We start from the raw sequence: 20,765 nt of genomic DNA on the forward strand, positions 1-20,765 counted from the left end.
GGGAGACATCAGCTCTGCCCCACTCCTGTGGGAGCCTTGTGTCCCTGCTCTCCACCCACCTCAGTGGCCACCCCCAGAAAACCTCTCATGTTTTGCAGGTGACCTGACCTCCGACGTCCTTGAAAGAGAAGCGTATCACAGGAACTTGGACCCAGTCCCTTAGGTGAGACTCCCTCCTGGGATCTGGGTTTATCAGTGGAGAACAATAAACTCAGATGCGTGCATTTTAAATGTGACTTCTGCAAGGTCTGGCAAATGTGTGCAGCCGAAGTCCATACCCAACAGGGTGCAGCACCCACATCAGCGCCACCCTGCAGGGTCTGTTTCTGCCCCGTGGCCTCCTGTTGTCTGATCCAGGCTGGTCCATACAGGGCATACTCAGGCTGGGCCTCTTCACTGTTGTTCAGTATCATCACACTGCTGCTGTATATCAGTGCTTCATTAGTTCTTGTTGCTAGCAGTAGTCCATGGCAGGACTGCTCCAACATGTGTTTCTTGTTGGATATGAGGGTTATTTCTACATTGAGACTATCATGAATAAAGCAACCATGAACACCCTTGGACAAGTCTTTCCATAGATCCATGCATTTATCTCAGGATAAGGGCAAGCACCCAGGAGGAGAATCTCTGGATCATGGGGTAGGTGCATGATTAACTTTAATTGATACTTTTAAAAGTAAGCCTTCTCCACAGCCACTTACAGGCTATCCCTGTAATCTCAGCCACTGGGGAAGCTGAGGCAGGAGGATCTCATGTTTGAAGCCAGTCTGGGCAACTTAACAAGATCTTGTCTCAAAAAATAAAAAGGGCTGGGGATGCGGCTCAGTGGGAGAGTATTTGCCTAGCATGTGCAAGACACTAAGTTCAATCCACAGTACCTCAGCAAGAAAAAAAGAAAACGTAAACTCTCTAGACCCCAAAGGCTGCCCAGTCTCTTTCCTTCCCATTAAGAGCCAAATTTCTATGACAAGTTATACATTATCTCTTTCTCCACCTTCTCTCCCTCACTTGCTCTTACATTCCCTCCAATGACAGGGCCCCACCCCGGCCCATGTCCCCGCCCTCCTCCTCCTTCCGCCCACTGCCAAGCTCCTGCCCAACTCGCAGCCTCCGGTAGCAGACCAGTATGGCCCCGCCCACCAGCAGTCCCGCGTCTCTCTCGGTCGCTAGGCAACCGCAGCCTGTCCGCTAGGCAGCAGCAGACAGACTGAGGGACCGCGGACCGCGACGCCATGGACTCAGTCATCACGCAGGAGCTGGCCCGCGCCGAGAGCCACGAAGGTGAGCCCGGAGCAGCAGACCCATCCCCTAGAAGACCCCAGGACCCCCGTCCTTGGGAGACCTGGGGACCCAGCATCCCGGACCCCAAAGAGGGAGGGCCCCAAAGACCCCCGCCCCCGCCCCTGGCTTCAGGAAGAGACCTTTTGAAGGCAACAGTTGGAGGTCTCAAACTTGGGATTGACCCGCGCAGAGGTGAACCAAGGGCCTTCCTGCTTGGAGCTGTTGTTGGCGGACACCATTGCTTGGCCCCACTGCTGCAGTGAGAAGGCCCTGGGCGCCCGGTCCTGGAGTGCAGAGTGCTGGTGGCCTTGGGCCACTTATCCCGGGACAGGCCCTTGGGCCACGGGAGGACCCAGCCAGAACGACTATCTTTCCAGATTCTCAATCTTCTGTTGCCCCTTGCCTGACAGATGCTGATTCTCTGAAGCGAGCCTACGAGCTAATCAAGTCCGCCAACCTGGGGAAGTCAGAGTTCGACCCCTTGGAAAGCTTCAGTCCCGACTTGTTTGTACTCTGTGCTGAACAGGCACTCAAGGTGACTGGCTCAGGTGGCCTGGACAGGCGCAGGCTCTGGAAGGCTTCCAGATTCCCAGGGTTTCTGGGCTCAGACGTGGGAGGACAGGTGGGTGGGTGGTCCTCCTTAGTTGCTCCCAGCCTGTCCTCAGGGCCTCTCCATCCAGACAGTCTTTCCAGCTCTTGGGGGCATGTTCTCCTGCAGATGGGACAGCCAGAGGTGAGCAAGGACTGCATCCAGATGTACTTCAAGGCGAAGGGGCCAGTCACCCAGTTTCTGGGCCGGGCACACCTGTGCAGGGCCCAGCTGTGTGCTCCGCAGTCCTCAGACAACCTGGTGAGCTTACTGGAGCACCTGCTTCTCAGCCTTTAGCTTCTCTTACTTCCAAAGGGTGGTCTAGGCCAGCCTTAAGGTAGTGTTCAGCAAATGCAGTTAAGTAGCCAGATTCATCTTCACACTGATGTGAAATCGTACCATTCCCTGTTTATACTTTTTCCTCAGATCATTCTCTACTTGTCAGGCATATGACATGTGCATTATGACTTTTTGACCTTTGCGTGGTGGTGTCATGGTCTTTCTGCCTTGTGCACCTGCAGTTGTCCCTGAGCTGGGCAAAGGGAACCTGGGGGAGGCCGGGCATCCCAGAACACAGGCAGCTGTATTTTCTGATCGAGCTCAGGCCTGTACCCCCATCAGCCCAGATGCCAGCCCAGTCTCAGTGAGAGTGTTCACAGAAGTGACCACAAGCAACAATGGGTACTGCAGTGGCTAGTTCAATTTAACTACACATTCTTTATGCTGTTTTAGGAAGAATTTGAACACTGTGTGACTCAGTACATGAAGGCTATAAACTTTGCAAAAGGAGAACCGAGGTAGGCATATTGAATTGTCTGTTCCTAAATGACTGTATAAAAGACCTTAGGGCCACAACTTGGAGTGGTCCTATTTATTTGGCCAGTCAAGGTTTTTCCGGTTTTTTTGGGGTTTTTTTGTGGTACCAGGGATCGAACTCAGGTCCTTGTGCTTGTGCAGCAGGCAGCGAAACCACTAAGCTAAATCCCTGGCCCCTTCCCTTTGTTTTTGCTTTGTGTTTCTAATTCATTTATGATCATAAGCTCATCTCATTAGCATGTAGAACTGGGCCATATTCGTACAAAATTTCCATAGCACTGCATCTTCTTCCAGATTTTTCACGATCTTCCAAATCTGTTTTTTCTATACACCTTCCTTCTGACCTGTACCCTGTGCTCCTCACTCCCACCTCTCGGGCTACATCTCCAGTATGAGGGGACTATGCTCTTGGCTTCCTCAGGTGGCTGCCCACTTCCCTGGAGGGCTGCCTGGGCCAAAGCCACCCACCTCTGTACAAGGGATTCACTGAAACTCCAGCTCAGTTTTTCTACTCAGTTAACACCAAGTAGAACAGATATGATTATTGAAATGATTAAGCTTGCACACCAACTTGTATTAACACAACAGGTGTGATGGGGAGCAGTATTTGAAGGCACTTTCGCTATAAATCACAGGTTCATTCATTCATTCCTCCATTGTCCACTGCTTGTCTGTTGATGGTCCTTTCTGGCCACAACTTGTGTAAGTGCTGGGGATGCAGGGCCCAGATTCACAGACCCTCCCTCCATGGAAACAGAGGGAAGAAGAGTCTGACACTGAAACAGAGATCCTGAGAACAAGGGGTATCTCCAAAAGGAGTCACATCCACATGATGAATCGGGACCTGAACAACCTGGGGAGGAACCCAGGTTGTGCTCTACTGAAGGGGTCTTGGGGCCACCAGAAGATGGTGGGTGACCAGGATCCTGAGAAGGTTGTCAGAGCCACCTTTAGGAAGAGCTATGGATGTCCTTGGGAGCTGCCTGGCTGGTGTTGGGGGAGGAGGAGACAGCCCAAAGTGGTTCCATGAGATGGGACAGGAGTCAGAGGAGGCACCAAGGACAGGAGTACAAGGGAGAGGATAAGTTCTTTTCTAGCAAGACAAGACACCAGGGAGACACCGCAGGGAATGGACTCATTTCAGCCAGAGGAGTCTGCTTGTGACACTTGCCCTTCCCTCCGCTTGGAGGAGCTGTGGCCCAGACAAGAGTCCTCCAAGGGGCAGGCTTGTCTGGCTGTTGGCCACTCTGGTGTCCTTCCCCTTCCCTGGATATTGAGCAGCAGTGGACTGTCCGATGGTCAGCAGTAAGATGTCATCCTGCACCTGAGGCCCCACGGGGCATAGCTGTCCACTCCAGAGAATGGCCTTAGAGTAAGAAAACCCAGTGGCTCTACTTAATCCTTTAGGTGGTATTCTGCACCTTCAGGGGAAGCCCAGACACTTGAGAGATGACTTCTCTCACTTCTCCAGCCCTCTGACTTCACAGCTGATGCTCAGACAGGAACTTTGTTCCCTAAATGTTCCTTACCACTCTGTCTGCCTGAGCTTCTTTTATTTCACTTAGCTCCTGGCCGACTCCTGGTCATCTTTTAGGTCATAGTAGGATGTCACCTCCTCTGGGAAATCTTCCAGGGCCCTCCCTCCCTTGTTCACTGGTATATTTAATGGGGGACTGATCCGTTGTGAAATCACAGCTGAATGAAAGGACCCTGATCTAAACTGAGGAGCCACATCTATGTCATCCCTACTGGGCTCCATTTGGTGTGGAGCAGGGCCATCCGGGAGTGTCAGTGCATCCTGGTGCCCACGCAGGCTTGTGCCACCATCTGCCAAAGACAGTGAGATATCTGCAAGGGGCCTGGGGACAGGAGCCCCTGACTGTGTGGCTTCGCTACTCAAATTTCCTCTCCCTGGTTGCAGGTACTACTTCCTGGTGTACAATGCCTCAGTACTCTACTGGCACATGGTGAGGCCATTTCTCAAGCCTGGCTATCACCACCTTGTGATCCCCAGCCTCTCCCAAATCGTCAGTGTGTTAAATCAGACTGAGGAAGAAGACAAGGAATGGCGGGCTGAGCTGATGTTGTGAGTGTGGTGCCCGGCCCTTGGGGCGCTGGGCCAGAGTCCCTAACATGTCCTCTCCCCTCTGGGTTATGATTTTGTGTTGCCAGGATGTACATCCTTGCTTTCTCTTTCATAGTTGGGGTTGGGTTTGTGTCTTGTTAGGTGGTTGTTTCTAGAATCTATGGATCCTTCTTACTGTGGACTTTTCAACTGATGACAGAGAAATATATTGAGATGCAAAGCAGAGGAAATGTGATCCCCTAGCTACTCCTGGCTTATGGTTTTGAAATCTTACTGCAGTAAACTCTTGATGAGGTGGCCTTTTAGCAAATAGTTACACCAGGATAAGCACCACATCCAGGTGTCCAGGTGGCCATGTGGTATTCTATGGGTCAGTACAGGGTGGGTCTGTCACCGAATTCTTGGTCATTGTACCTCCTGAATTAAAAGGGGACCTGCCAGAGTTTCAGTGTCTGGGGCTACTCTGTGAGGCCAGTGACTGGGTGGATGCTGACAATGAGGATAGCAGTTGTGCCACTGCCAGACACTTGTACCCAAGTCCAAATCCAGAGTCTGCAGGTTTGTTTATCTGCTTGTGGGTATCTGCGAAGCCTGTAAAAGAAAGTAAATGTAGATATGATCTTCCTTTAAGATGTCATTGTCAAAATGTATAGGTAATTAAAATGCCAAGAATTCCCTTTCTGTTGTCTGCGGTAGGTTGTTTTCTTGGCTCCTGCAGGCCCTTCCTCGTGACCCATGGGCCCTGGGTATGGCTGAAGGAGCTTTCCAGGGACTCTTTTTAAAGTTTGTGAAACATAAAAGTTACAAAAGTATACTAACCTGGCATTTGCAACAGAAAACAATTTCAAATGGGTTTAATATTTACCATTTTTATATTATACAGAGAACTTCTTGAGTGTTTTCTGCAAGCTGGAAAAAAAGAGGAAGCTGCCAAGTTTTGCTTCACTGCAGCACCGTTTATAAAAGCTCATGTGCCCCAAAAGTATCGGCAGATATTCTCAGTTATGGTAAACTGACATAATTAATAATACATATAGGAAGGAATTTTCTTAAAAGTCGTTGTTCAGAAAAATATCCATGAGACCACAAACAAGCCCATTAAATGAGAGAGATAAAATCATATACACAAAAGCAAAATGAAAAGAAACAAAATGATAAAAAGAACTAGTGATTCATTCTATGTGAAAATATACATAGAATTACTTTTTTGAAAACAAATGATCTTTGCCTTCATTGTTACTGTTTAAATATTTCTTTTAAACAATAACAATGATTAACAATAACAATGATTTAAACAATAACAATGACTTCCTCTATGGGGATGGCCTGTACACTGAATTTTTAAAGAAATTAACAGAAAAGTTATAAAGATACAAGTAATTACTATGCACTGTGTCCAAAAAGTGTTCATCAGCTATTAATTTTTATGTATAAATATCAGTATAAATTATATCTGAAAACGGAATATAAATATTAATGAGAAGATACATTTTAATTAAAAATATTAATTTTACAGGAGGAATTAAATGATATTATCTAGACACAAAATCTGAATTATCTATTTGAATCCAAATTAATATTCTGTTCCATTTTATGATAGGTTCGTCATGAATTAGTAAATGAGCTTCAGTTAAAGGAAGAAAAGAAAAATTCCATTAGCCTGTCAGTCTCTTTCCACATTAATGCACTAAAAGCGTGAGTAGTTTTGAGAGAAAGCAAAAGTTGAGCGTTTTGAGGAGTGAGCTCAGGAAACCTGTCTGCTCCATGGGGACAACCTGTGTCAGTGGGCAGCGTCTGGAAACTGACCAAAGTGACCCAGAGGAGTTAGGAACCCAGGGTCACCAAGGGATGGGTGGTCTGAAAGCCACTCCCACCCTGGTCCGGCCTTCCCCCATTACTGAGGAGAGGCCTGTGAGGTCACCAGCAGGAAGAGGACAGCTTCTACAAGTGAAGAAAGTCCCCAACTGAGTCAAGTGTTCCTCACAAGTCATGCCCAATGAGGCTGAGACTGACCGTGTGGATTGAACAAGACAAGAGCAGTGTTTTGGCAGAATTTGATGAGGGTGAGCTGAGTGAAAGAGGGAGAGGGAGTATATCCAGAGAGGAGTCTTCTAAGAAGTTTACCCTAAGGGGCTGCTGGGGGATGCTATAATGGAGATCAGAGTGTGTTTGTGCGCACTGGGTAAGGTTTTGTGAGGAGGCCATGATGTATTTGGATGCTGAGGGAATTGAGGGGTCCCAGTGGGTTTGCTGAGGTGTGTGAGAGGATCTTGGTGGCTTTGTGAGCTCAAGGGAGCACTTCTGAGAGGAGAGCTGGCCCCAGGCCCTGGAACAGAGAGAGAAAGGCCAACAGTTCCCAGACAGGGCCCCGATAGAGTGCTAACCTTGGCAGCCAAGCCTGTGCTCGTTTCCTGGAGTGTACCCTTCAGTGATTAGGAAGAAGGATCATCACCTGGGAGTGAGGAGGGATGAGGAGGTACAAAAACTGCCTGGGGCATCAGAGGATGGTTAGGAGGAGAGATGTTTCAGGGTCTTGCTCAGTGTAATACACAGATTCGTAGACTTTCACAGAGTTTCTCTTAGAAGAATTTTAATAAATCTGAAAGGATTTTTTTGGTCATTTGGTATTTTAATTAATTCTAGAAAATTGGATAGAAATGATTTACCAGAAGACGTCAACCAAATTCTGGAGAATACCTATAAACATTTAGGTTGTTATAATCACCAGAGCTTTCCTTCAATCAGAGAAGAAAAGTAAGTGTGTGTTTCCAGTTTTCCATCTGCACAACCCATATACAAAATTCAGAAAGTATCAAAAAAATGTGAAAAGATGCAAAAACAAGCAACTAGAACAACCCTAGCAAAAGCCAGCCAGGGTGGAATATTTAGTATATTTCCTTCTGGTCTTTTTTTGCCTTGATGTTTATAATAATTGGGACACTTGGGATATATAACTTCATATCCTACTTTGCATAATCAAATTTAACCTCTAAATGTAAGTATTTTCAAGTTTCAAGGGAATTCATGTCTGCCATCAAATTCTTCCAAGTTATTCTGAGTGAAATTAGGCCATTCTGGGCCAAAGCTCCAGCATCCTCTTTTGCTGCTGGATGCTTCTGGGCAGGGGTCTCAAGATGGTGTGAATAGCCCCTTTCTGGGAGTCTACTCATTATTTCTTTAGGAGAAATTTCTAGAAGTGGGATTTGGGGATGCATACTGCAGAAGCCATACAACACACACACATAAGGAAGCTTGCTTCTGCCCCCTTGTGGTCTCTCTAAGCCTGACAGGTGAAAAGTCACTGCTTTATTTTCCATTTCCCTGACTGCTGATGAAGCTGAACATTTTCTCACATATTTAAGGCATTTTTTTCTTTTGTTAATTTTCTGTTCATTGCTTTTACCTGAGTTTTTCAAAGTAGGGTTATGAACCAGATACAATTCAATCAAAACAGCTTTCTGTGTGTTAAGAGTTAAGTCCTTCACCTCCACTAAATTTACAAAGTGTCCCAGTTTGCCATTTAGTTTCTAATATTTTTCCATGTACAGAAATACAAAAATATTTAATACAAAGATTATTTGGGCTAACGTTTATTCCCACCAATCCTGGGCCAGATGCTGTTCTAGGCCAGTCTCACGCATTAACTTGGCTCTTCCCACGAGAGACACACAGGCAGCCCTCACTTCTGTCAGCCTTTTGCTTGGTGGATTTTCCTCCACTCATGAGTCTTGTGAGGTCCTCCCCACCTTCTCACTGTCTGTGGCTCTGCTATTTACTGTATGAACTTCTGTGCATTATGTCCACAAGGATAGCCAGATCAGCTCAGATTTGCATTTTACTATGTGATTTGCATTCCACTGCTGTTCTTGGAGAGAAGCAGTGTTTTCTACTTGCTAGGAGACCGTCCTGATCATAGCAGAGCTGCCTCTTGGTGATATCAGGCCCTTCCTATATCCTGGCAAGCCTCAGAGCCTTCCAAACACCATGTGGGTCCTGCTGACACTTCTCCACCTGGGATCCTGTATCTAGGATTCAGAGTGGGGGAAATTTTTTTATGTTTAAAACCATGATTATCTGAAAACCAGGGATTCACTCATTTACAAATTCACTCTTCTTGACCTGCTCAGCAACCCATGCAGCTTAGAGCATAGGTAGAATAAAGAGATCAGAGGGCAGAGGGCCAGGCTTTTGGAGGCTCAGAGCCTGAGGATGTTTGGGATGAGTGTTCAGCAGAAGGACCCCTGTCCCCCAACCCCTCCTTCACAAAGTGGCCTCCTTCCCAGAGCAGCACAAGACTGAAAACAAGGAAGATGGCAAAGCCACATGCCATACTTGTGTTTCTTTACAGGCCAGCTATTGTCTTTCTGTGTAAGACAGGGACATGACCTAGGAAAGGCAGAAAAGATGTGGCTTGTCCTCCAGGGGACATTTGGCTGCATCTGGGGACCCTTTGGAGGTCACTGCTGGAAGTGTTGCTGATATCCAGTGGGCACCAAGCTGAGATGTGACTGACTCTCTGCAGTATACAGAAGACAGGTTTCCACTGGACAGAGTGATCTGACTCAAAGGCCAAGTACAAAGGCCAGGAAACCCTGGCCTATCTGTACGCAGAACCACTTTCTTCATTCCTAAAGCCTAATAAGAAGTCTTGAAATGAGGTAATTTCATCCACCAGCATCATTCCTTTTTAAAGTCATTTCAGCCATCATAGATCTCTGAACTCTGTTGACATCACAAAGACCCCGACTGGTGATTGCCAATGCCGTCCCATGTGGCTGTCACACAAGAGAAGAGCCTAGACCCTGCCTCAGGAAAAGCAGGTCTCTTCCTGTGTGGTCTCTTCCCTCACTGAGCCTGGAAATGTGGCTAATGACAGTATCTTACAATGTGGCTGTGCAAGGTGTCATCTGTGACAACACACCGCTGCCTGTCCTCCCCTAGGCATGACCTGAAGACCTAGGTGGGGGACAGTGCATGCAACAGAGACCAGCACCATGGAGGGCAGCCTGGGCCCTGTGGTAGTGAGCTTGGCAGGAGCCCTCACAGCAGCATTTGTAGTCTTTAATCTAATTTTATTTTATTATTGTATTTCTTAATTTAGCAGAATGTGGCTGTTTCCTCTGCCATTCAGGTGAATGTTGAACCAGTGCCCCTTTTGTTTCTTTTCAGAATACTGTTGCTTTTTGAATTAGCTCATCTTTCTCTGAACTTGAAATGCGAGGACATAGCCTCTGACTGCCTGTCCGACCTGAAGAAAATTGAGACAGAAGTAAGTATCTTAATGACAATTGTTTACAGAGGCAAGGAAGCAGCTCACAAAGGTATGGCCTGAGGGGCTGCTGCCTGTGTCCCCATCTTCTTCATGTGCATCTTGTGAAACTGTGCTGATATGATTTTTACTGTTGTGTGTGTGTCCTTTTCTCTTCACCCATATCACTGCCTCAGGTCCCTTGTGACACGAGTGGTTCGTCCACTACACACTGAAGTACAAAGCCCCACTGAACATTTAAACCATACATTTTTTGCTTATTTCATAAGGGCTTCAATGAAAATTTTGCACTTAAAGCTTTTTATTTACATTTTTTGATTTTCCCCTAAAATAGTTTCAAAGACATGGAATACTAGAGAATTCATATGGTTGAGATTTTTTTAAATACATACATGTGACAATATTGCCCTCCAGGGGCAGTTTAATGGCATGCATTCAAAGTACTGAGCCTATGTGCCTCAGGATGGTTGGCTTTGTAGCTTAGGTGGGGGAGGCTGTGGAAGGCCCTTCCATGGAGCAGAGGGTTACTAAGCCACCTGTGTGTTGCTCCTTACAAAGATAAAAGTTAGATATTGAAACCATGCCCTGGAGCATTACTTCCTGAGCATTACTTCCTGAGCCTCACGGTAGGTCTTCATTGACTACCTACTGTGTGTTTACTCCAGGTCACCTTTGATTATCGACACCAATTGACCCAAATAATGCTGTAAGATGTGGCACTGACAAGAAGAGCAGTTTATATAGCAAAAGGGAAATCAGTCATATTCACAGTTGTGGTGACCTGGAAATCTTTTTTAAAAGAAACTTTATTTAGACCTCAATGATCATGTAGACCTCAGATGGGACTGGCCAATAGGGGAGGGCAGTATGTAGAAAATGCAGTTGAGGCTGGGATGTGGCCAGACAGCACTGAGCAGGCAAACAGCATGGTAGGTACTTAATACTGAGTTCTCTTGTTGCCTTGTGCTTCCCTTCTGGGTTTCCATGACACAGGAGCCCAAGTGTTGCACTATTATCCTAACAACCTGGGTCCTAGCCCACTTTCAGCCCTCACAAACCCAGGAGCCTTCCTTTTCCACACAAGCCTTGAGTGTTGTATCTGTAAAATGGCAATAGTATTAAGACCTGTCTCCTGGGACTGGAGCCTGCTTTCTGCCTGAAGAGGTGAGATGCATGGGTAAGGCGTTGCTGCTGACAGGGTACTACTGCAAGGGAGCCTCATGTGGAAGCAGTGTGGCTTTCACCACCCTGTGCCTCTGCCCAGTGGGTCCTGCTGTCCCAATTCCCGGCCTCTGTCCTTGGCTCTTTGCCCCATGGCCCCTGCCCATTCACAGGCCTTCTCCCTGACCACCTCCCAAACCAGCCTCTTTGGATCTCCATGCAGTGCTCGGCTCTATGACTTGGGGAGTCCAAGAGCCAGGCCACTCCTACAGGTCAGTGTGGAAAAACACCCCAGCGGGGAGCCACTGTATCAGGGAAGAAGCAGCAATTGGATTCCCAATACTGAGCCTTCACTTCTGACATTTTAATACCCCCTAGGAGAGTGTAGAGCAAAAATAAACTAAAGCTAAAACAAACACATACTTCTGTTACATCTTGTGAGAGTAGATTTTTATTGAGGGCTCATTAAAAAAAACCTATATCAATAAAAGAATTAGATACAAGTTCAGAAGGAGAAACAAAATCACTTTATTGAAAAGGGAAGAGAAATAGGGAACAAAATCACTTTATCAGAAAAGGGAGAGAAATAAGGAGATAAATAGCTACCTTGTTGGAGTAAGGTAGGGAGTCCTGAGCTGGAAGAAAAAAGCTTCTCACTCTCTCTCTCTCTCTCTCTCTCTAGCAGGGGTTCAACTTTTTATTTGCCAGAAACCTCACTGAGACCCTTTAACTTTCCCTCCCCATCCCCCAACCTTCCCTACACTTCTACATGATTGTCCAGACACGAGTGAGTATTTACCCAAAAAGGGAAGTTGTGTACAAGCGGTGCACAAGTAATGAGGCAATGTGTGGACTCCTGCCTCTGCCCCAGAGGGCATAAAGGATCCACGCTGATCCTCAGGCCTGAAGCAGCTAAAAGCAAACAAAATGTGTGTATCTGTGATTTTTCAAGGCACTGAACTGTAGATAATGAAGGAAAATAAAATTGGAGGGGTAAAAACAGTAGGGCAAGTCCTGTGATGGCTGACTACCTGCATCTTGCAGGCTACAGCAGGTAAGGGACCCCAAGTGGAGGTTGATGGCCTACCTGGTGACCAGAGGATAAGACAACTACAAGTCACAGAGCAGAGGTCCAGGGAGGAGTGAGCAACAAAGATCAGAGCTCTGGGGTCTGCAAGTGGCCTTGAGTCTTCAGGGGAGGGCTGACCACATGTATGTGAGGAAACTACCTAAGACTGGAAAATAATCACCATTTGGTGAAATGAGACAAAGGAACACTCCACAGAAGTTACTCAGTGAAGGGAGTAGTCTCATTCCCATCGGTCACTGCAGAAAACTTCAACATTCTGGAGTCTGAGGTAGAAATGTCTGGCATCCAACAGAAAATTACCAGGTATATATAAAGGTAGAAAAATACAGTCCCACGGGAGGAGAAAAAACAGTCAATCAAAACCAAGAAATGATACAGGTGATAAGATTAGTTGACATTAGCAGACATTAAAACAATTATTGTACTTGTATCCAAGATGTTCAAGAAAATAGAGAAAAATGGAAATTTTATGTTAAACAGAAAGCAAGATGATACATGAAATGCCCAAAATGAACTTTACATATGAAAACTTCATTGTCCCAGATGGAATTAACTGGATAGAATTTAAAGCAGATTAGACATTTTAGCAGAAAGATTAACAAGCCTGAAGACAGAGCAGTGAGAATTCCCCAAAATGAAACAGAAGAAATGCTGAGAAGAATATTTGGAGCTTCAGTGAGTAGGGGCCAACTTCCAGCAGAGTAATAAACGTGCGATGGGATCCCTGAAGGAGAGGCGAGAAAGAGGAACCAGGAAAAATCTTTAAAGACGTAATGGTCAAAAAGGCTAAATGAAAAGGTGAGGAGAAGACGTCTTGTACTGGCAACTGAAGAATGACAGCAGGCTTCTTACTGGGAACAATAACATCAAAAGGCAAAGATCTTTAAGGTTCAAGAATAACAGCCAATCACTCTAAATTCTACACCCAGAGAAATCTTACAAAATCAAAGGGAAAAAGTTTTTTAAATTTATTAACATATAAAGAAGCTGAAAGAGTTTGACCTCCATTTTCAGAGACTGTAAAAGAAATTATTTGGGCAAGAGGAAGATGTATCCATAGAAATTTGGGTCTACATAGTGCAGTGAAGAGCAGCAAAATATCGTTATTTAAACATACAGAATGAGGATGTTCTGTGGGTTTTTTGACACATGGAATAGGGTATGGCAACAATAGCAGAATGGCAGGAGGGACGAGATGGTGTGCAGGTGAAAGGTTTTCATGCTTCCTACATACTGAAGGGGTGCACTTAGCTGTGCATGGAACGATGTCCCTTCATGGTAGACTCTGATAGACAGACAATGTGTACTCCATGCCCTGAAGCAGCCATTAGAGTAACACTTAGAGATGTACCTATTAAACTAAGAAAGAAGGTATAATGGAACCAAAAAAGATAATCAGTTAATTTAAAATAAAACTGAAGATGAGACAAACGATAAATGAAAGATGGGACAAACAGAAAATAAATGATGTGCTGTCAATAGGGCATAGTTGATTGAATCCAATCATATTGTGATCACATTAAATGTAAAGGTCTAATCAGTGTAGGAAAAGATTTTATGAACAAAACCTCAGTGGCCTGTAAACTAGCACAAACAATCAACAAATGGGATCTCTTCTTATTAAAAAGCTTTTGCACAGCAAGAGAAACCACCAGCAGTGTGAAGAGACAACCCACGATGTGGGGAAAAATTCACCTGCTCTTCCTCAGACAAAGGTCTACTATCTCAAATCTATAAAGAACTTAAAAAGATCAGACCTCCCAAATTTAAAGACCCAATCCAAAAATGGGCATCTGAAATGAACAGACATTTCTCACAGAAAGAAGTAGAAATAGCAAATAAATACATGAAAAAATGCTCAACATCACTGGTCATTCGAGAGATGCAAATGAAAACAAGGCTGAGATTTCACTTCACTCCAGAAAGAATGGCTGCTATCATGAAATCAACTAATAACCAATGCTGGCGGGGCTGTGGGGAAAGAGGAACCCTGCTCCACTGCTGGTGGGAGTGTAGACTGGTGCAAGCACTGTGGAAATCAGTATGGAGATACCTCAAAGAACTAGGACTGGAAGTCCCATTTGACCCCGCTATTCCACTGCTGGGATCTTCCCCAAAGAATTAAAAGAATCACACCACAGTGATATATGTACACCCATGTTCATAGCAGCACAGTTTGTAATAGCTAAAACTTGGAAACAGCCCAAATGCCCATTAACTGGAGACTGGATAAAGAAAATGTGGTTTTTTAATAAAATGGAGTACTACTCAGCCATAAAAAATGAGAAATTAGAGACATTTATAGCTAAGTGGATGCACATTGAGGCGATACTCTTAAGTGAAATAAATAGGACACACATGTGTAAATACCCAATAGCTTCTCTGGTGTGAGAAACTGAAAGTGTAAATAAGGACTAAATGTATAATAGGTCATGTGAAATAGGAAGAAAAGGGGCAAAGGGGAAGGAAGTGGGAGGGCTAGGGGAAAGGATAGAAGGGAATGGGATTAATATGAGAAAATGGAAAAATAGGAACAAAATCTTTGTAAATAGGGAGGACTGGAGGGGTTGAAGGGAGGGTTGGGCAAGGGTGAAAAATAAGAACCAAGAGAGACTATGTAAAGGTGCAAATTTCCAATGATGAATGTCATTATATTGTATACCTAAAATGTACCAATGATTAGAATGAATAATCGATAATGTAAAATAGGAAGAAAAGGTCCAAAGGGGTAGGGGTAGTGGGAGGGGCAGGGGAAAGGAAAGAAGGGAAAGGAAAAATGATGAGAAATGGAAAAAATGGAAATAAAGTGTTTGTAAATAGGGAAGGGTGGAGGGCGTGAAGGGAGGGCTAGGAATGGGGAAAAAATAAGAACCAAGATGCATTATGTAAAGGTACAATTCCCAATGAGAAATGTAATTGTATTGTATACCTACTATGTACCAATAAAAGAATTTAATACAAAAAAAATGTAAAGGTCTAGATATTCCAATTAAAAGGCAAATACTGTCACATTGGGAAAAAGCAGATGCATGCACGAAACACACTTTCAGTATGAGATGCAGTGGCTGAAAGCTAAAAGATGGGGAGGAATACTATGCACACACTACTACATGTACACCTGCTTATGTTAATATATACACACTGTGCTCACGTTAATACATGTACCTCATTTCACGTTAATACACACCCACCTACTCACACAAATACACACTCGCATTGCTCAAGCTGACACACACGTCTCATGGTCACACTAAAACACAGCACTCTCTAACACTATGGGAAAACAAGCTGGAGCGATTACATTTACACTACACAGAGTGTCTGATTTTTTAAAAAATGATACTGATAGACAGCATCACTTAATCAGGTAAAAAGAGTCAGTCAGAAGAGGGAACAATCCTCAAAGTTTTTGTACCTACAATATTTTTAAATGCATGAAACAAAAATTGATAGAAGTGTGAGGACAAATAGACAAAAATCCAAAATTAAAACCAGCATTTTCAGCATTCTGCTGTGATTAATCAATAAAATAGCTAGACAGAGAATCAGCAAAGATATAAAAGACTTGGTCAGCTTGACCCATGACAGCTATAAAACACATACCCAAACAGAGGAATGTACACTCTTCTCAAATACCAGGCCAAGACCGACTATAATCTAGACTGAAAACAGCATGTATTCTAATCAAATTATCCACTGACCACAGTGGAATTAAATTTAATCCACTGACCACAATGGAATTAAATTTGATCCACTGACCACAATGGAATTAAATTTGAAATCAACAGAAAGATCCTGAAAAATCCTAAATATGTGGAAACAGGGCTTCATCTGAAGTTCAGGTAAGAAGTAAATAAAACAGGTTTGTTAAATTTCATAGGAGGAAGTTTATCTGAAATTAATTAATTATTTCAAACTTCAAAGTCTACTGAAATTAATGAGCTTTTCCCCCCTCTATTAAAACAATGTGCTTATAGCTTTTGTACTTAAATTAATACATCTTTGGAAACATTTAAAATTTTCTTATATAACTTGCATTATCTTACGATTTTTATTTGCTGAATTTCAACCTACTACATTGATGATGTTTTAACTGGTCTTTTAAGTTAAATGATTCCTTTCATTAAAAATTTCTATATATGCAAAAACTATATCTACAGGATCCTGGGAAGTTGATTGAAATTGAATGTCTGGAGAGTGAACTAGAAGTTTCAAGACTTGAAAATAAAATTAAAGTCTACATCCGAGGAGCTGTTGAGGTAAAACCTTAAACAGGAGACATGACACACAGCCCGTTCTTCTGCAGGTTTCCTGGGACAAGGGGGGCATCGAGTTTGTGCCAGGTTTAAGAGCACCAAGGCCATGGCTGAGGCCCACTGCTAAATCCACCCAGCTCTGCACTGGTACTGAGGACAGCAGTGCAGGCCAGCTGTGACTCCACCTCCTCACCATGAAGGGGTGAAGACTTGGCCTCCTTTGTAAGAGCACTGGAATCTACACAGTGCCGGAGGCCCCAGAGCTACTCGTCCTCTTCCCTGGCATGGCTCCCCATGGCCCCCAGGTCCACCTTGTCCTCTCTGATACACTGGGCCTGGGACGTGACTCTCCTTAGGCCATGTCCTCCTGTGGCCTGTTTGGAGCTGCACGCCCATCCCCCAGTGCTGGAATCACTTGCCCTGGGGCCACAGCCTCCCGAGTCCTCATGAGGGCTGTCAGCCTAGCTCCTGTCCAGGAAGCCATCCCACTGGTGAGGCTTGAGAAAGGAAGGTGCCACTCTTAGTCCCTCATGTGCTACCTGGAACCCAAGGATCATTTGGAGTACTCCAGTCTGGTCATTCTACAGGCAGCTAGCTTCCTTTGTGAGAGCTAATTACAAACACTGTGGATGCTGTGTAAGTTTCTTACCTCCTGTGTAAGTGCAATGGCAGCTACTGGTAGAAATCACCAGACTATTTTGCAATAAGAACTTCACAGGTTTTTTGTTTCATTTTGTTTTGTTTTCTAAAAAAGAACAAAAGCCTATTGCAACAGAATTGCAGCAGATGAAGTCCAGCAGCACTGACGTGTGCCAAGGCAATACCCCTAGGATAGGCTCAGAAAATCCTTGCACCAGCCCCCTTGTTCCTGCCCCCTTCTGTGCCCACAGTGAAGCTACCTGTCAGGGCCACAGCTGGGCATGGAGGAGCCAGCCCTGTCTGAACTGTGTGTGCACTGCAGGCCATGAGCACAACAGAGGGGCTTCCCTGATCCCCACGTCTACCACACTTGTGTGTCAGTAGTCATCTCTGACTGGTGGATTTTTTTTTCTCCTTTTTATAAGTAAGCATTTTTTTGCATGCCACATTTTATGGTGAAACTGCAGTCGAGGCAGCCTGTGCATGTGGTGCTGTGGATTGCACAGCTTTACCCCACCACACCTTTGTCTTGGTCGACTTGAGAGGGGTCAGATACATGCTGGAGGCTCATGAGGCCTTGATGGACTCATCTTAGTTGTTAGCAGGTGTGCGCAGGTTTTGAATTTTCAGTGTGGGCTGTACCCTGTAACCCAGGAGCAGTGTTAGGGAGAGGCCCCAGAGCGTTTGGAAATGAGATGCTGTGGAGAGTTGGCTGACCAAAGGACAGGTGGGGCTTGAGGAAGGCTCAGAGCACAGGGTCATGAAATTCCAGACTGGAATTTCTGCTGGGAAGGGACTATAGCACAAACCAGAGAAGTTCTTTGTTTAATAAACAAAATGAATAGAGGCCAGTGATGGCAAGCCTTTTAGAGACTGTGTGCCCAAACTGCAACCCAAAACTCACTTATTTGTTGCAAAGTGCCAACATTGATATTAAACCTAAATGCTTGGCTGCGGGGGCAATGCTCAGGTGACTTGGCTCATGTGCTGACAGAGAGGGCTCTAGATGCCCATTGTGGCACACGTGTCATAGGTTCACCACCACTGATACAAGCCCCATTAAATACACAAGATCAATAACTAAAGAGACTCAGTGTCCACTCCTGGAAGAGGTATATGATGAAGTGCAAAACTTTTAAGCTTTTTGTCTTCTAACCATAATGTCTCCCTCCAGAAAATAACACTGAGACATTGTCACCACGGACCCAGGGCCTGGCCCAGCACACGGCCCTGAGTTCTCAGGGTATACCTGGCCCACCTGCTGCCCCAACCCCACATCCTCCAGCTCCTGACCTTGGTCAGAGCTGCCAGCACCAGCTCTGCCAGACCATACATAACTGGCTTCATAACTGGCACCAGTCTCACAATCTGCACAGATGTTGTGGTTATTTTTCTCATTGGTGAGACTAAATACCTGGCACCCAAAGTTAAAGAAAAAAGGGTTTATTTCAGCTCACAGTTTGTAGAGGTTTCAGTCCAGTCAGCTGGCTTCAGGGCAGGGTGGCATAACACAGGGGCATCACAGAAGAAGAGCGGTTCATGGTGTGGCAGGCAGAAGGCAGCGAGCAGCAGGTAGCCAGCTGTCTTTCCTTTGACCCCATCCAGGCCACCAGCCTTGTAGGTGGCAACACTCAGAACTATAATTCTAATTAGTGGGGTAATTTAGTACCACGCACACTTAATCCCAGTATCACACACCCTAGATTCAGCCAGATCCTAAAAGCCCCACCTATGAGCACATGAGGCTTTAGAGGGACATTTAGATACAAGCCATAACAACAGAGTCACTCAATGTACCCCCTGCAGGCCCAGCTGGACATAATAAAGAGACTGGACATGGCACTGCAACGCGCCATCCGCTTGGGTGACCCCCAGGCCATCCAAGTGGTGTGCATGACCCAGTGGAACACCTGCTTGCCTCTTCTGCAGCACAGCCTGCGGCACCACCTACGCAAGCCACTGACCAACATCGCAGAGATTCTGGAGAAGGTGGACAGGTGTGCACCCCCAGGGGCATGCAGCTGGAGAGGGACAGAGTCAAACTGCTCCTCTCCCTGTGGGCACATTTGTCATTCTGAGCATCATCAGTGGGATGCACAGCACCCCCTGAGCCTGGCTTCATTCACTTGGCTGATGCCTTTCAGTTTCATAGTGTTTCCTCCCTCAAGAGTCTTTTCCTTTGGTGGCTGAGTATCCCATGATATGAATATCCAACATGTTTTTTTTAATCTACTGGTCCATGGATGTAGGGTGGGATTAGCTGGAAAGAGGCTTGAAAATGTATCTTCAAAGCAGTGCTAGACATGTAGCAGGCACATTGCCATTATGAGAGGCCCTCTTCCAAGTGCTGCATCCCTCTGCTCATACCACACTGTAGGAGTCCCAGTTACTTCATATCCTTGCAACACTTAGTATTATCCATCCTTTTAAGTTTTGTTATTCTTGGGTATTTCACAGTACATTTTTTTATTGCCCCTATGCCTAGTGGTGAGCTTCTTTCACAGGCTTTTTGATACTTTCCTGTCTCCGATTGTGACACACCTGTACAAAACTTCTATTTCTGTCAGGTTTGACTCCAAACTTATGCTGGCTTTACAAGTTGGGAAGCATTTTTCTAAAATCACTTTCCAAAGCAATTTGTGTACCACTTGTAATTTTTTTCCTTAAACGTTTGGTAGAATTTAACAACAAAGCCATTGGGCCAGAGGGTCATTTGTTTTGTTTCGTGGGAGAGTTTCAGCCTGAGAGAGCCCGAGCCTGGGCTGAAAGGTGAGGAGTGATCCCTCATTCCTGGGAAGAGTCTTGGTAGCTCTTCCCAGCCTTCCTCATGTTCATTAATCATGTGGCTCATACTTTCTATGTCCTTGCCTTTTTGTGTGATAGTTCTAACTCTTCCCGAGACAGGAAAAGTAGAGACCAGCTGTGAGTGTGCATCTGCCTCTCTTTTCCATTAGTTCTGACAGTTTCACTTTCCAGTGTCAGGGCTCTGGTAGACACCTCCTCTGAGTCCCCTGTGGTTTGATAGAGATATTACCATGCCAACTCTGCATGCTCACTATTGTGTGGCTTTATCTGTTTCTGTCAGTGAATTGTAATCCTATTTGTTTTCTTAAATTGAAAGTCCAAAGAACATTTTAAGTGCATGTCTTTTAGATAACAGACAGTTGAGTCTTGCTTTTACATTTAATATAACAATTTCTGCTGCTTAGTTGGATTGTGCGGCCTTTTAGTAGCTGGCCTCTGATTCAAGCAATCAACTCATTACACACTCCCTACATGTGTCTCCTTTTCATCCTGCTGTTGCTGCTTCCCTGCCTCCTTTGGAGCTGGTTGCATGTTCTAGAAGTCTACTCTGTTTTCTCTGCCAGCTTCTGGGAAAAAGTGATTCTCTAGGGCCATTGCTTCTCCTTCACTTAGCACAGCCTGTGTAAGGTCACTTCAGTCACTTTTCCTGACACTTTTCAGTTCACTCTCATCCCACAGAGGTGCAGATCTTGCACCCTGTGACTTCATACCACACCCTTTCTTCATCTGTTGTCAGCTGTTCTTTCATTTGAGTAAAATAATGGGCTCCAGTA

General features: G+C 45.1%; 1 protein-coding gene across 16 annotated transcripts in view; it reads left to right on the forward strand.

The window, feature by feature from the left end:
* Nucleotides 1-1,135: 1,135 nt before the first annotated feature.
* The window catches only part of Cfap46 (cilia and flagella associated protein 46), a 125,358-nt gene continuing 105,728 nt past the window's right edge, over nucleotides 1,136-20,765 (forward strand). For 7 of the 16 annotated variants that reach the window (XR_015440550.1, XM_087185575.1, XM_087185580.1 and 4 more), the window contains exons 1-11: nucleotides 1,138-1,281; nucleotides 1,692-1,816; nucleotides 2,000-2,131; nucleotides 2,603-2,667; nucleotides 4,608-4,772; nucleotides 5,656-5,779; nucleotides 6,373-6,467; nucleotides 7,416-7,526; nucleotides 9,942-10,041; nucleotides 16,453-16,551; nucleotides 18,994-19,184. Coding sequence is in view for 14 of the 16 variants with exons in the window: in XM_087185575.1 (XP_087041701.1) it covers nucleotides 1,233-1,281; nucleotides 1,692-1,816; nucleotides 2,000-2,131; nucleotides 2,603-2,667; nucleotides 4,608-4,772; nucleotides 5,656-5,779; nucleotides 6,373-6,467; nucleotides 7,416-7,526; nucleotides 9,942-10,041; nucleotides 16,453-16,551; nucleotides 18,994-19,184 (1,256 nt within the window). In the remaining 2 variants the exon portion in view is untranslated. Of the gene's footprint in view, nucleotides 1,282-1,691; nucleotides 1,817-1,999; nucleotides 2,132-2,602; nucleotides 2,668-4,607; nucleotides 4,773-5,655; nucleotides 5,780-6,372; nucleotides 6,468-7,415; nucleotides 7,527-9,152; nucleotides 9,431-9,941; nucleotides 10,042-16,452; nucleotides 16,552-18,993; nucleotides 19,185-20,765 lie in introns of those variants that run through there. The other 9 variants (XR_015440551.1, XM_087185576.1, XM_087185586.1 and 6 more) reach the window with 4 other exon arrangements.

Source organism: Heterocephalus glaber, unplaced genomic scaffold (genome assembly GCF_053883595.1).
Source record: "Heterocephalus glaber isolate CG9 unplaced genomic scaffold, H.glaber_assembly_v1.0 deba00001497, whole genome shotgun sequence".
NCBI classification, from domain to species: domain Eukaryota; kingdom Metazoa; phylum Chordata; class Mammalia; order Rodentia; family Bathyergidae; genus Heterocephalus; species Heterocephalus glaber.